The sequence below is a fragment of the Pyrus communis genome, chromosome 6 (genome assembly GCF_963583255.1).
Source record: "Pyrus communis chromosome 6, drPyrComm1.1, whole genome shotgun sequence".
Taxonomy (NCBI): Eukaryota; Viridiplantae; Streptophyta; class Magnoliopsida; order Rosales; family Rosaceae; genus Pyrus; species Pyrus communis.
The window spans coordinates 21,266,808-21,282,338 of NC_084808.1; the positions used below are offsets into that span (position 1 = coordinate 21,266,808).

The following is a 15,531-nucleotide window of genomic DNA, read 5'->3' on the forward strand; positions in this document are numbered from 1 at the left end:
GTTAGTCTGGCTTTAACAAGAAGTGAAGTGATAATGAATCTTCAACTCTCTCGTTATTTTCACACTGTCAAAAGAGTTTTACTACGTTGAAATTTAAATATTGAATCGAAATGGAATATCTTATTGGTAATTTTATTTTTCTGTTTTTCAAATCTTGTGTGCTTTTATAATTACAATGTTTGAATTCAGAAAAAACAAGGAAAGGATAGTACGAAGATTGAGTGCGTGTCATTTCTAACTAGAAAGAAAAGGGAATGCTATAGTTGGACGAAGATTCGTTAGACATAAAGAGGTTAGACATAAAGGGGTGGGAAAAAAAATAGTCATTTTCTTCATTAAGTATTAGGTAGATGAGCATCTGGATCGAGTTTGATTAGTGGTAATATCTTGTCACTTTCGAATTTGCGTCTTAATTCATAAAAAAGTTATCAACTAGCTCTTAAATCTAGGGAGTTTTAACGAAAAGCTCGCAGTACTGTTCACTCTAAAAAAAAACCACATTTTTACATTAAAAAATTAATATTGATACTATTCACTTTACCCTTTATTTTATCCTTATCGTTAAAACTCAAAATTTTCAAGTTATTTTCATTAGTTTTCCTTTTAATCTAACGGTACTTATTTTTCAATGCTGAAAGAGGTGACAACTTAGAAACCTCTCACCAAAAGCTAGCTCTTAATCTGCCCTTTATTGTTATGTTAACTCCCGTTTCACAGGATTGAGAGTTGATTCCGTTCTAATTCCTCGTGAGAGAATTTGCCTCGTCATCGATTCTATATCCCTTTGATATGTATCACTCATCACGTGATAAATGCTAATAAGTAAACACGAGGATCTGGTGATGGCAAAAATTCTCACTCCATTTATTTCAATTTCTTCACATGCTCTTTACTTGTAGGTTACAAACCAAAAAGTCTTAAAGTGAAAAACCAAACCAACAAGTCACTGTCAATTCCACCAGATCTTGTAACTGAAAACTCAACTGCTAGTGAAGATAAGAACAAGCTGTAAACTAAAAATTCAACTGTAGCGGCTTAATCGTGACTCTTTAAATAGGAGAGGAGGGGAGGGATGGAAAAAAAGAGGAGAGAGAATCCTACTCCAAATAAAATGCTCGTATCACAAGCCACAAGCCACGACTGCAAGTTGCGGCAGTTAAGGGTTAGGGCAGCCATGGCTCCCCTGTACTGTAAACCTCAGCTAAATTTTGAGCATTCCATTGACTACTGAGTCGGTTTTTTCCGCTCTTGTTAACCGAGTAGTAACTACGGAAACTCATCTCAAGTAAGAAACCAAACCAGCACACAGTTTCGTGTAAATTTTTTGTCCACTGTCAAAATCATGTAGAAAATAATGAAATACTTCACCGTACATTGTTTAATGTTCCCAGTTTCAATATATTAACTTCAAGATATCAAAGAATTGCAGATAAGTTATGACGAATTAGACGCTCGGCTTATGGTCCAGCATTATACAGAGAACATAGTAGAAGCTATAATCATCAGTTTCAATACATGTAATGATACAGGGACAGGGAAAGGAATCGTACGAGGTTGAAGATTCTCGTCTTCCTCAATCGACTGACAGTTCATGCTTAAGGCCTGGCTTACAAAGAATCATCCTGACCAAAAGAAGAAGGGAAATGAAATCAAATCATAGTCACATGTAAACCTCAAACCTATCTTAAAGAACTAAACTTCTCTCATGCCTGTGCGTACACAAAACTAAAGAATAGATTCCCGAAAGGTGTTCTGGAAAGCCACGTCTTTTAAGTTAGTAATAAGCAACTGAAAAGCAATTTCTAAAGTGCTGAGATAGGAAATTTCTTTCTACCAACCTTCGTACAAACGTAAATATAATGGACATCAGGGTTGTTTCCCAGCAATTCCTCCGTTGAGCTTCCATCATCATTTAGCGGAACAGGATTTGTCAGATCCCAAATTGGAGGTTCTGATTTATCTTCGCAGGAAAGTTTCTCTGCATACATGGTACAGAGAAATCAACAGTCAATATCTAACAAAAAGACCAAACGTCACAAAACATTTTTACTGCTACACGACATTACAAGTGAAGTTAGGACTTAATCAAAACCTATGACATGGAGTTTTATCATCCACGAGCATGACTCTCTCAACAAACGCAAACGATACAACGGGGCACCATATGTGATCTGCAGCAGCATGTTTGAGACAAGTTATGGATACACACAAAATGCAAAACAAGAATACGAAAAAAGAGGGCGGGTGGGCGGGCGGGCTGGAAGAGGGAAGGGAAGGTATATTGAAATCATTGACAGAGAATAAAAGAGTACGCAACATTACCAGAATGTAGACTCCTTTATCCTTGAGGACCCTATAATTTGTATCAACTGCTTCAATATATGGTGAACGAAATCAAGAAAATAAACAAAACCAAAAGCTTAGAACAATTCCATTTACTGATTAAACAGTCTTAACGCACCTCCAAACTTCCTCAAGCATCTCTGTAGAATTTTGCCGCGAATTACTTCCGCACTAGGCACAAGAAAAAATCAATACAACAGAAAAATAAATAAAAATTCTCAACAAAGATAAAACAAACAAGAACGAAGCAGACGCTTTATCAGCACTTACCAAAAGAGAGTCTAGAGTTCCTGCGAGAAAAAAAAATCAAAACAAGCAAAATCAGCATTATTTCGCAAAAATGAATTTTCAATTATGTTTAGACAGCAATGTTAAATTGTAACAAATGCAGAGGTTGACGTGGGAGTGGCCACATTGCCTAGAGGGGCAGTGCTACCGAGTTCAAATGATACTAGCAGTTTAGATTAGTTTAAAGTAGAATATCGCTCGTAACAAAAAATGTATCTGAAAATATAATTAACAAATTACGATTAGACGAAAAATGAAGTACCTTTGTCAACAACTGCATCAAAGGAAGCAGTTTCGAAAGCACTCATATCCCGAACATCCATTTGCAAATCTAATTAATTATTAATAAACAAAATTAAGAGAAAAATAACCATAATACAAATAAACAAGCCATAAAAACATCAAATTTAAATGATAAAAAACATACGTACATTTGAGATGTGGACGATTCGAGTACTTGCTCTGCATAGCTTGGATGACCACAGATGAAATGTCAATACTAACCACCTCCTCGTACCCATCATCAGCCATCCCCTCGCTAAACGCTGCGTTTTGGAAACCAAATCCTTTTAGGCGTGAATCAAATGGGAGATCCGATCGGGTGAGTGCGGGTCCAGGGAGAAGGCAGAGCACGTACCTGAGTTGCCGCAGCCGACAACAAGGATGCGGTTGCGTTGGTTGGGATGGCGAGGGACATAGAGATTGATCAGCGGAGCCAGAGATTGGTACTTTTGGTACCAATCGAACGGCCCTGATTCGTTGGCGTAGCGGTTGTCCCAGTACCATGGCTCGCCGTACGCCTGCGTCGTCGTCGTCGTTCCCATCGTCATCTCTCTCTCTCTCTCACGGAGTCTTCAATGTTGGTTTGTTCTTCAATCTTCGGTTGGTTTCCATTTTGGGTTTGTCGTTGATGCGCTCGCGCGTGATGCTATGATTGCACATGCGCATTATTGTCATTTCCCCTAAGCAGCTTCCTGAGATTGCCACGTGCCCGAGGGTTTAAGTTTGGAAGGGGGAGTGACATTATACTTAAATGTGGCCTCTTTTGCATGTAACGCACGAATGCGTTTTAACTTTTTTTCACATGAAAATACATTTTATTAAAGAGTAATATTAAGAAAATTAAATTTGTAAAGAAAATTTTGGAAATTAAAAGATATGGAAGTTGATGATTGGTTTATTACTTAAACGTTGATAAACGAGCTTAGTATGCAAATTTAAGACCTTTTTGGTATCCTATTTGAAATTTTTTATCATTTCTCAAAACATTTTTTGAAAACAATTTTTTTAAGACTCAAAATTTTGGTTGGTTTGCAATTTAAAATTTTTAAATCTTACAACTTCAACTAGACAAACAAATCTAAAAAGAGGGGTCGCAGGAGGGGAGAAAGAGGAAAGATGAGGACAGAAAGTAAAAAATGATTGAAGGAAAGAGAAAAAAGAGAGAGGATCGGACGAGATAGAGAGGAAGAGGAGTGAGAGAAAGAATCAAGATAATGAAGAAAGTGGATTGGAAGAGAGACGAAAAAGGTTAAAAAAAAAGGAGAGAAAAATAAGAAAAGAGAGAGAGATAGATTTGGAGTGAGAGGGGAGGAGGGAGAGAAAAGAAATAAGTGAGTTTAAGTTTAAAAACTCTAAAACTCATTTTTTATGTTTTTAAAGAATATACTATATTTTTTAGTTAATCTTGAATTCAGTTTTTGAAAATAATCCTACCAAATAAGTTTTTAAGGCCTAAAACTTGAAAATCGTTTTTGAGTTTAAAAAGTTGGATTTAAGTAGAGTACCAAATAGACCCTTAGTCTCTAAATGTAGTCTCTCTAACATTACCCTTTATTAAATTGCAATGTAGTTATGATGCCTTGTGTTTCTACATGAAATAAAGTTACAAGGCCAAGTCATGGTTCAATCATTGTAGTTTCATCCAAATTATGATACACTAGTTGTTTTAGTGAAGTTTGATCTTCAAAATCCTGTCTTCTTTTACATGTCAGCTTTGACATTTTAATTGGAGTAAAATAGTACGTTATTTGTTATTTTTATATTTTTATGTAACATTTTTTATATCTCCTTTAAAGATGTTGTTGTTGTGCATGCCTGTCACTAGCTAATTTGATTAGAGTATGGTGAAATTAAACTAGAGTGATATGAGTCTTACTACATACTTGTATTATGTGACAAATAATATGTGAAACATGATATAAATCAATGACAATCCCCTTTCATGAAGGGATTTTTTAAAGGGTAATGTTAGGGAGACCGAATTTTTGCAAACTAAATTACGTGTCACCAATAAAAAACAAGCACGTTAAATTGACATTTAATTAATAATCTAATCATCTACAATCACATCATTTAATTTTAAAAATTTGGTCTCTCTAACATTATCTTTTTCAAATAAGCTTATTTGATAGAATATTTGTAGAGTCTACTTCACATATTTCAACAATTCAACCTTCATTCTTTAGATATTTCCTCAAACATTATATCTAAAAAAAAATATCCTGTAAATATCCGAAACCGAAACCATGTAGTCAAATAATTGTTTTTTTTTAAACTATATTAATTTATTTCTTCACTAAAATTAAATATCTTTAAAATTTTGAATTTGTCTAATCTATTTATAAATAGTTTATGAATAATGTACTAAAATATAGACGGTTTGAATTGTTGAAAAAAATTATAAAATAAACACTATAAGGTATTCCTCAAATAATCTCTCAACGGAAGGGGAACTCTAATAAATGATTTGATCTTATTAAATATTGATCGAACATATGACATGTGACATGTCACGTCATCTGGTAGTATGAGGGTAATTTGTGTGAGAATGTGAAGGTAAAAAAGTTCTACATTGGTGAAAAGATAAACCTTGTAAGAGCTTATAAGAGGTTGAGCTACTCCTTATATTGCCAATTAGATTCATGATAGAACCTCAACTTTCTTCAACTTTGCAAAAACTACATAACTTTGGCCGTATTAATAGATATTCTCCTTTGAAGTTTGGCTACTTCCTGTGTTTTGGGGACAAACATTGGAGTGATGGACGCAATCAGCCAGTTGCAAGAAAAGGTGAACACGATCGCGACAATTGCCTTCACCACCATTGGAATGCTGCAACGGGATACGCCTCCAATCTGAATCTCCCCCAATTACCCGGAAGCCAGACCCACACCGGCTCCAAATCTCAATCCCAATCAGAACCCGACTCTGGACAGTGACACGGAGTTCGCAAAGCAACCCAAGCTCATGAGTGATGATCTAGTGAAAGCATAAGGTCATCTCCAACCGAAGAATGGCTAGAGGGCTCTCTTTAGCCCTATAGCCCTCCAATAAATTAATATTTTAATGAACAGTGCCAGACTATATTTCTTACCATCTTCAACCAAGGGGGCCAAAAAGTCATAAACCAAACATAGCCCTGTAACAAAAAACCATGCCCAAAAGGCCATAGGCCAAACATAATTTATTATTTTAATTGAATTAATATGGTTACTTAAATTAAACTACCTCAATAATTTTTTGGATAAATTGAACTCCATCATGATGTCGAGATAAATTGAACTCCATCATGATGTTGTGCATCATATTACACAACATGATTGTGGAGGATGAGCGAGATGGCTATATTGATGGAGAGTCTGATGATGACCAGGATGATCCAAATAGTTCAAGAAGGGTTTGTGCAAAAATATATGATGGACCTAATTTGCCTTTGGATCCAAGAACTAGTAATATCTCTTTAAATGAGTACATGAGGCGCCATAGGATGATACGTTCGCGTGCCACAAACAAGTACCTACAATAAGATCTTGTTACACATATTTTGGCCAAAAGAAGCATGAGGTAGGCGTTTAAGTTTTATGTTGTTAAATGTTTTTTTTTCATGTTGTTTAAGTTTGAATAACTCCCCCAAGTAATACTAGGGAAGAGATTGTGTTGTTTAATGTTGTTTAGGTTTAATATTTTTTAATATTGTTTAATGTTGTTTAGTATTGTTTAATGTTGTTTAATGGTTTAGGTAGTTATAGGAAAAAAATTAGAATTATTATTATTATTTTTTTAATTTTGTCCCAAAAAAAAAAAAAAATTCAAATGCTGATGTCAAGTAGCCGTGGGGTTTGAATTTTGGGCCGACCCGGGATTGGCTGGCTGGCTGGTTCGGGGCAGTCGGTTGGCGTGATTGCACAATTTTGCCCTAGTGGGCCCCACGAGCTCTTTGGCTTAACCCTCGGTTTGAGACAGTTTTCGTGTCATTTCGAACTATTCTTAGCCTTATGGCTCTCTGGCCGGATCAGTTGGAGATGGCCTAAACATGTCGGCTTTGAGTTTGATGACGTGACATCTGATTTGTTTTTTATTAATTAAATTTAATTCCATGGATTTCACTGGTGCAATTAGATGCATTGGTGGCGGCGCTGCCGTTGTCGGAGGGAGGCGAGGAAGCTCAGTTGAAGAGGATTGCTCAATTGCAGGCCGAGAACGACGCCGTGGGCCAACAACTTGAGAAGCAACTGGAAGCAGCAGGTCAGTCTTCCGAGAAATATGTGCAAATAGAACATGTTACAATTTAATTGGATGGTTTCATTTGTTGGGTGAGGTAACTTTTTTTGTTTTATTGGCAGAGAGAGAATTGCAAGAGGTGAGAGAGTTGTTTGGAGAAGCAGCAGATCAGTATTTGAACAAGAACAAATCGGATTGAAAAACTAATGTTCCTTCCCTGTAGTTTCTTTGGAAATTTGCCACTGTGATTTACAGTTTCTATTTTAACCAGCAGTTAGTGACACTATGGATATTGTGCAATTCCCCATTTTAACCCCTTATATATATATATATATATATATATTTTTTTTTTGTTCAAACATAAATTTCAATGATACAAGAAGATATTACAGATGTTACATGAGATAAACATAAAAACAAGTTGCTACGCCAAAAAAGACAAATAAGTCCAAACAAAGCACATGATGATCGACTCAGACTCAGTCCGTTAACATAAATCGTCAGCATTAGAGTCACCTTTTTATGTTATGACTGTATATTAGAGCATTTCCACCCATGGAACATGCTAATAAACCCAAAATCCACTCCAAAACCCCCTTCACCCATCTCTTCCAAGCCATGGCTGGTTGAGCTTGGCAGCGGCCATGGCAATTCTAGCCCCAATACCCGCTCAACGAGAATTACCATTCACAATTAGTGGGGTATGACATAATTGTAGCAACTTATTCTAAATTAAATTCATCCGTTTAATAATTAGTGAATAGTAACTGTCATGACAATTACAATTAACTATGAGTGAAAAGCAATAAAGAGAAGTCAAGGAAGTTTACTATTTACTTGAATGGTAACTGCCACAAGTCTACTTCTAGACCCAAAATCACCAAGTGGGTGGAAATGCTCTTTTTTTTTGTACAAGAGACATTAGGGTGGGAGAATCAAACTCGATCCTTAGATGTAAGAGTAAATGCTCTTTCGCATAATGCCAACAGAAAGATTCCCACGCACATGTTTTTTCAGAGCGAACGCCGTTCTCTTTTTTCATTTGTTTTTTGTTTTTGTTTCCATGAATGCAAAAGCGACACGAAAAATGATCTCCAACTTTCCAAAAGGGTTCAAACCAAAACAAATGAATCGTCCTCAAACATGATGGTTGATATCATGTATGAATTTTCAAACATAACTAGGGTATACAACATGAAATGTCTTAAGCTGAGAATGAGTTTCGACCGATCGAAAACTAGGATCCTATTGGATGGGAGCGTACGCATTCAGGTAGCGTTCAATGTCAAGGGCAAATGAGTGATTTGTGAGACTGGAGCTATCTCTTTTTCTTTCCATGTTTCCCAGATTTGGCAGGTCCAGCACTTGACGTCGATGCCGCGGGCTCCTGCTTCCTAGTCCTCCCAGGATGTCTAGGAACCATCTCCGCAACTTTCAGCATCAGTTGTTTCCCTGCAATTTAGTCAAAACAAAACCGAATAATCAATATATACATGTACAAATCAAAAGACACACCAAAAACAAGGACAAATCTTTGTTTTATGTTTAATAACTAAATAGCGCAAACAGTTGAGTTCAAGAATGAGGCGACACCCTTCGTAGGGTTCATGACATAATCAGACAAAGGAATCCCTTGCAATGGCTCACTAAAACAACTTCAAAAACACAGTCCATTTGTCTAAACTTAACCCTATTAATACATGAAATTCAAGAACCACGTTATTCTGACTTGAACCATCTTTGTAACGGTTGACAATGTTAAACATCCGTTGTTCAAAGATGAGCACGGCAAAAAGTGGATATGCCCACATTGTTACAAACAAGGATCTCTATACCCTATATCTTATTCATTCCCCATTACCCACCCCAGCTCATAGCTTTAGTCACAGATTAGGAGACTATGATATAAGGTGAGAGTAAACTTGTGGGACTCTAGAAAATTTTGTCGAAAAGGAGTAAAACAGCGAGACACTGCCAAATATGACAATGGTTTTTGCTTATATAGAGAGACTAATTTAACCGGATACCTTTGCTACCACGTTAAGTTTTATTTCAATAATTGAGATTCTCTCTACAATATTCCCTCTCGCTATGGATTATAAGCAGTCAAGGAAAGACAAATGGGCTAGTCGAACACAATTATAACCATCCGCTCCTAAAATCTCGCATTAACTGATACATTACTTATGATGTTTCACCAAAAACAAATTGTAAGATACTTTTGAGAAGGTTATATAATTAAGGGTAAGTACAGTCATAATAAAGCAACACTTACTGGAAGTAATGTCTGGATTATATGGAGTTCCATCTTCCCTCTTAAGCAAGACCCTCACTCTCCCAATTTGCATGAAATCGCGTGGATAAGCCTTATCTATCTACAGTAGTCAAACACTCCGCATATATTAGCACAACTCACACCCATTACTACACAAACCTTACGATACAGATGGTGCAAATGTAGGAATAACAAACCTCAATTGCAAATGGGAGTTTGAAATAGCTGCAACAATCAGCAATCTCAGCACAAGTAGGACCTTCGCAAGCTTTCGCGATACTGATTCGTCTCCCTTCCGCCATAGTTTTCTTCGAGTTAATATAAACCGGATAAAGCACAATCCATTTCTTTATATTGGGGGTCTCCTTATCCATATCTCGCCTACTAAATATCCTACACAAAAAAAAAAATTACAACACAAACCCATTACACTGCTTTCCTTCCTAAACACAAATGTACGAAAAATTAATGATAAATTAAATGGATTATGTGCACACATTCAATCAGTATGCTATAAGTAAGACGAAGATCAATCCCAATTCCCAATTCCAGCTAAAAACTCATTGGTTAAACATTTATAATTCAAAACCCCCAAAAAAACCAAAAATAAATAAATAAAAGAAACAAGAAACACAGATGTAAAATTGCACCATCATAAAGATCAATGAAGCCCTTAAATTCCAGTGACAGAAAGAAAATTCACGAGGGAATGAATCAAAGAACTAACCACACAGAAAAGCAATTGAAAATTTGAGAAATTAGGGAAAAATCCAAAGAAATAATTCGAGCCAAATGAATCGAATGGAATGCGTGATCTGAAGAAATTACCAGAAGTTGAAAAACAAGCAGCGGAGGATTTGAAGAGCAAGCCGTGATATGCGAGAGATTGAGACTGGAATGGAGTTTCGACGACGACGACGGGGACTGTCCGCAGAGATGGCCAATAATTCGGGCTTCTACGTCTCCTTCAATATTTCAGGCCCGTTTTTATTTCGGGTTGGGCTTGGCCTTCATCGGTTAGCAAACCCGACTCACAAATGAAAATAAACAGGCAAGAGCATCTCCACCAGCCTCGCTAAGTGAGGATCTTTGGTTATTTTAACAAAAAAAATTTAGAAAAAAAAAAAGTTTCAACAGGCTAGTTAAATGATTAACTATCTTAACTTTATGAATAGTAACCAGCTAGATTTAAGGAATGAGTCATGAAATTTCAATTTTCTCATTTTACACCATGAGTTATTTAAATTGGGTTCAATATTTTTGATTCGATTGATTGTTTGATCTTTCATTAAATTAATGACATGATGAGCGTGAGATTTTCATATGGATTCACGTGTAAATTACATTTGCACTATATTAACCATAAAGCTCAACAACTTAATCGAGAATTGAATTTTTTATTTTGAAAGAAGGAGAAGAAGAAGGAGAAATAGATATTTAAATAGGCAAAAAGTGTAAGTTAGTGCAAGAATTTCTCCTACTTACAAGCCAAAATCGAATTGACGAATGAAATCGAATCTTCACATTTGTTGGATTGAGATGAGGCTTTGAAACAACAATCATTTGTCCAAATTAGTTCTATTCAACCGATGTTGTTTATGAGATTTAATTATAAGATGTAAGAATTATTAACAAATACATTTGATAAAGAGAATTGTTATTAGCATTTCAAAAATCTCGTTTTGCATTTCAAATTTTCTATAATTAAAACAAAAAAAATTACTTGTGAGAAGTGTAAAATAAGATTTATTGAATACTAATAACAATTCCCTTGATAAATTATAAAATGACAATGGAGTGCTACTAACCTATTACGTTAATGAAAAACGTTGATGTGCTCAACCACCAATGTGATTGAATAATTTTGACACTGAATATAAATTTTATAATAAATTTCAAATGCATCAATGATTAGAAATTAATCGCACAAACGTATCATTGTTAGGAAGAGGATCATCTCCTGAGCTCAGAATAGGGATATTCTTGACCAGTTCATTTGAACCGTTCAAATTTAATCCAACGGTTGTAATTATTATAACTTTTAGAGATCCTCTGTTTGAAACCGTTGAATTAAATTTGAACGGTGCAGATTGACTGGTCAGGAGGATCTCATCCTCGGGAGAGAGGATCCTCTTCTTCATTGTTTGTAATTATTATAACTTTTAGAGATCCTCTATTTGAAACCGTTGAATTAAATTTGAACGGTGCAGATTGACTGGTCAGGAGGATCCCATCCTCGGGAGAGAGGATCCTCTTCTTCATTGTTGTTATCAAGAATCTTCCAAAGAACATGACAGAATCAGCCTAAAGTACCCGCTAAGCTTCCCATGCCTTGCCAACTACCACATGTAAGAACACGCGCCACACTCCATGCATTCTAACCACTCCACTGGCGCGTGCCTCTCGTGAACCAGTTCCGCACGTGTGCCTTCACAATCTAATCCAAATGTAGCAGCACACTCATCATCGGCCCACCTGCCAACTGCGCAATTCCCATACCCAATAAAACATCATTTGCCACTCCCCTCCACCACACCCGACCCGACCCCGACCCGACTTCTCCGTCTCCGGCGACGCCAGCGTGATCCGACAAAACCCGACCCGATGGCCCGCAAGAAGATCAGAGAGTACGACTCCAAGAGGCTGCTCAAACAGCACCTGAAACGACTCGCCGGAATCGACCTCCAGATCAACTCAGCTCTGGTGACCGAGTCGACGGACTTCTCCGAGTTGTCGAATGAGCATACATGGCTGTCGTCTACGCGCCTCGTGGTGAAGCCCGACATGCTGTTCGGGAAGCGCGGGAAGAGCGGCCTCGTCGCCTTGAACTTGGACATGGCTCAGGTCGCCGAGTTCGTCAAGCAGCGACTCGGCAAGGAGGTAATCGAATCCCATTTCGTATGATTTGAATCGTTTTTTGGAAACCCGAGATTTTGAGATTGGATTTTTGGATGTTTTGTTTGATGGGTTTTGTGTAAATTTTGGAAAAGGTTGAGATGGGAGGATGCAAGGCGCCGATTACGACGTTTATAGTGGAGCCGTTCATGCCCCATGATCAAGAATTTTACCTCTCGATTGTGTCCGAAAGGCTCGGATCAACCGTGAGCTTTTCGGAGTGTGGAGGGATCGAAATTGAAGAGAATTGGGACAAGGTATTGTCAATTTGTGTTTGTTTTGAGTGTTGGAATTAGGATGGTGTTTTCTGCTTGGTTTGAGGTGGTAATTTACTATGGTGTTTGTTTTTGATGTTGTTGTGCAGGTTAAGACTATATTTCTTCCGACCGAGAAGCCTATGACGAATGATGCTTGTGCTCCACTGATTGCCACTCTTCCATTGGAGGTGTGTGTCATAGACTCATACTGTTCTTTTGTGTGCATTTCTATGTCAAGCTCGAACTTCAGTTCTCGCAAGTTAATGCGTTGTTCTAAGAATCAACATGAACATATATGTTTAGGCTCGCAACATGGACTGTTCGAGTGTGAATACGAAACCAAACCCCTGGAGAATAATATGTTTTACTTCTTGCACTATAACGTTAAGATACAACTGTAGATTGAAGTCTGTTAGTGCAAAGGGAACCGGTTTTTTTTGCTATATTTCTTGTGAATCCATTTGATTATCGTCATTTTATTACAACTGTGCTCTGCGCATTAAACTTTTTTGTCGGTTTTAGGACATATGCTTAATGTATCATGCTGTTACAGGTCAGAGGCAAAATTGGAGATTTCATAAAGGGCGTATTTGCTGTATTCCAGGGTACGCAATCTCCTTAGATAGATTACTAAATGCTATAGTTCAGTGTAATACTGTGATTAGCTATGTAATTATTTGTTAGGTACATGCTCATGTTGCTGAGGTTGTTCACATTCCTGATTTTCTTTTGCAGATTTGGATTTTAGTTTCCTGGAAATGAACCCGTTTACCTTGGTAGACGGTGAACCTTATCCACTAGATATGAGGGGGGAGCTAGATGACACTGCTGCCTTCAAGAACTTCAATAAGTATGTTTCTCTTGAAGATTTTCCAAACTTTAGTTCTACCTGTTTCTTGTTACTACTTTTAGTTTGATTCTGACGATATTTCTAAATACTAATCAGATGGGGCAATGTGGAGTTTCCATTGCCTTTCGGCAGAGTCTTAAGTCCTACAGAAACATTTATTCATTCTCTGGATGAAAAGGTAAAAACAGAACTGTTCCCTGTGTGGAAAGAAATTTATGATATATTTCAATTTAGTATGAGGATCATGGCACTTTTTAAGAGTTTCTTAAACTAAAGTCCAACATATATGTCGCAGACAAGTGCATCCTTAAAATTCACTGTGTTGAACCCAAAAGGACGCATATGGACCATGGTAGCTGGAGGCGGTGCAAGTGTTATTTATGCTGATACTGTGAGTAACCTGATCTATTACCGCCATATGGCTCTACTATCCTGTAGCAGCCCTTTCAAAACTTTGGATCTCCATTTTTGGCTTTAATTCATTGTGTCTCCCTTCTGTTTCTTTGAACATTTGGAACCCTTAACTCCACACCATGGCCTATCCTAATGTTCCCGCATCTTTATGGGAATTAGGTTGGAGATTTGGGTTATGCTTCAGAACTTGGAAATTATGCAGAGTATAGTGGAGCTCCAAATGAGGGAGAGGTGTTGCAGTATGCAAGAGTTGTGATCGATGTAAGAAGCTTTCCTTTTTACGAAAAGCTCCTTCTTTCTCTCTTTCTCGCTCTCACACACACCCTTCCACTCATATTTTTTCGTCTGACTACTCAAGTTGCAACCATTGCATGTAGCATACGCTAATTGCCAATAAAAATCTCTTGTATTGCAGTGTGCAACAGCTGATCCAGATGGTCGTAAAAGAGCACTCATAATTGGAGGTGGCATAGCTAATTTCACAGATGTAGCCGCTACATTCAATGGAATTATTAGAGCCCTCAGGGAGAAGGTACCACCACATTTTGACATTCATATCATAAACGAGAGATTGGCCTAATTGGTTTTATTTTGTTTTGTATGCTCAAATGATTTCTCTTTTGTGACATCAAAGGAATCCAAGCTAAAAGCGGCAAGAATGCATATTTTTGTGAGAAGGGGTGGTCCAAACTATCAAACTGGTTTGGCAAAGATGCGAGAATTGGGAGAAGAACTTGGAGTTCCTCTTGAGGTATGTGATGACGTTCTGGTTTTGACATTTATCAGTTATTAACAAGCCTTATTCTGGAAGACCGTTAAATTCTTAAGTTGTGTGCTCCCAACGGCAAGCCTGACATCGTTTCTCAATGCAGGTTTATGGCCCTGAGGCAACAATGACGGGAATTTGCAAGCAAGCAATTGAGTGCATCATGGGTGAAGCTTAAGAGTTTCTTATTTTGCAGACATTTGAACGAGTTTTCGAGGCTCGAAGTGTGTGTTATGGTTTGGCCAAAAAGGCAAAAAGTGTGAATTGTGAGTTTGTCTTGGCAAGATGAGACCACAAGACGACTTCAGTTTTCAGTCTTTTCAACTTTTCTGACTTACTGTGATATACGAACCTTGTTTAAGTGTGTTCTTGGTTTTGAAAGTAAATGGTTGCATTTCAAGTTTAAACAAGTGAAAGGTATAAGCAAACGAATAAAATATAGAAATCTCCAAGGAAGGAGGATTTTGTTGTGAAACGTTGTGAATGCTCATGTAATATGACTAAAGATGAAATGTGAGAAAGATTAAAACGGTAGTATAGATATATTATCTGATTTTATTACTGTTTTAAGGCATCGCTTCAATATACATTAATTAGTAATGTAGATTTTTACACGTTAAGAGCTCTATATATTATCTGAATGCTCACGTTATATTACTGCTTTCTATGCTCATTTTCCTGACTAACATAGTATAGAAAAAAAAAAAAAAAATCCATCCCTCCTATCCCACTTCAATTTTTTCATAACAAAGTTTAGTAATTTTTAAGACAGTGTTAACGAAACACTGTTCATTTTTAACGTTAAGGACATTTTTACTTAAAAAAGTCAGTCTTTGTACTATTTACTCACAACGCATTTTTATTCTTTTGATTAAAACTTAAAGTTTTCAACTTATTTTTATTTGTTTTGCTAATTTTTAATGTTAGGAAGGATTATTAT

The 15,531-nt window shown here is 36.9% G+C and overlaps 3 protein-coding genes and 1 pseudogene across 3 annotated transcripts; 2 read left to right on the forward strand and 2 right to left on the reverse strand.

Annotated features, from left to right (window-relative positions):
- Positions 1-1,423: 1,423 nt before the first annotated feature.
- Positions 1,424-3,535, reverse strand: LOC137737632 (uncharacterized). The gene is made up of 9 exons (XM_068477169.1): positions 3,269-3,535; positions 3,063-3,176; positions 2,894-2,962; positions 2,614-2,633; positions 2,462-2,514; positions 2,323-2,353; positions 2,093-2,171; positions 1,839-1,978; positions 1,424-1,622 (listed from the first exon to the last, which is right to left on the reverse strand). The coding sequence occupies exons 1-9, from the start codon at positions 3,459-3,461 to the stop codon at positions 1,608-1,610; spliced, it is 714 nt and encodes a 237-aa protein (XP_068333270.1). The 5' UTR covers positions 3,462-3,535; the 3' UTR covers positions 1,424-1,607.
- Positions 3,536-5,673: 2,138 nt separating this feature from the next.
- Positions 5,674-7,333, forward strand: LOC137736221 (mediator of RNA polymerase II transcription subunit 21-like; annotated as a pseudogene).
- Positions 7,334-8,155: 822 nt separating this feature from the next.
- Positions 8,156-10,353, reverse strand: LOC137737973 (signal recognition particle 19 kDa protein). The gene is made up of 4 exons (XM_068477567.1): positions 10,238-10,353; positions 9,607-9,802; positions 9,410-9,509; positions 8,156-8,586 (listed from the first exon to the last, which is right to left on the reverse strand). Exons 2-4 carry the CDS (start codon positions 9,781-9,783, stop codon positions 8,453-8,455), a joined length of 411 nt encoding a protein of 136 aa, XP_068333668.1. The 5' UTR covers positions 9,784-9,802; positions 10,238-10,353; the 3' UTR covers positions 8,156-8,452.
- Positions 10,354-11,881: 1,528 nt separating this feature from the next.
- On the forward strand, positions 11,882-15,001 carry LOC137737228 (ATP-citrate synthase alpha chain protein 2-like). Its single transcript, XM_068476653.1, has 11 exons — positions 11,882-12,289; positions 12,400-12,561; positions 12,669-12,749; positions 13,115-13,166; positions 13,297-13,411; positions 13,508-13,589; positions 13,707-13,802; positions 13,985-14,086; positions 14,241-14,357; positions 14,460-14,576; positions 14,698-15,001. The coding sequence occupies exons 1-11, from the start codon at positions 12,014-12,016 to the stop codon at positions 14,767-14,769; spliced, it is 1,272 nt and encodes a 423-aa protein (XP_068332754.1). The 5' UTR covers positions 11,882-12,013; the 3' UTR covers positions 14,770-15,001.
- The last annotated feature ends 530 nt before the right edge of the window (positions 15,002-15,531 follow it).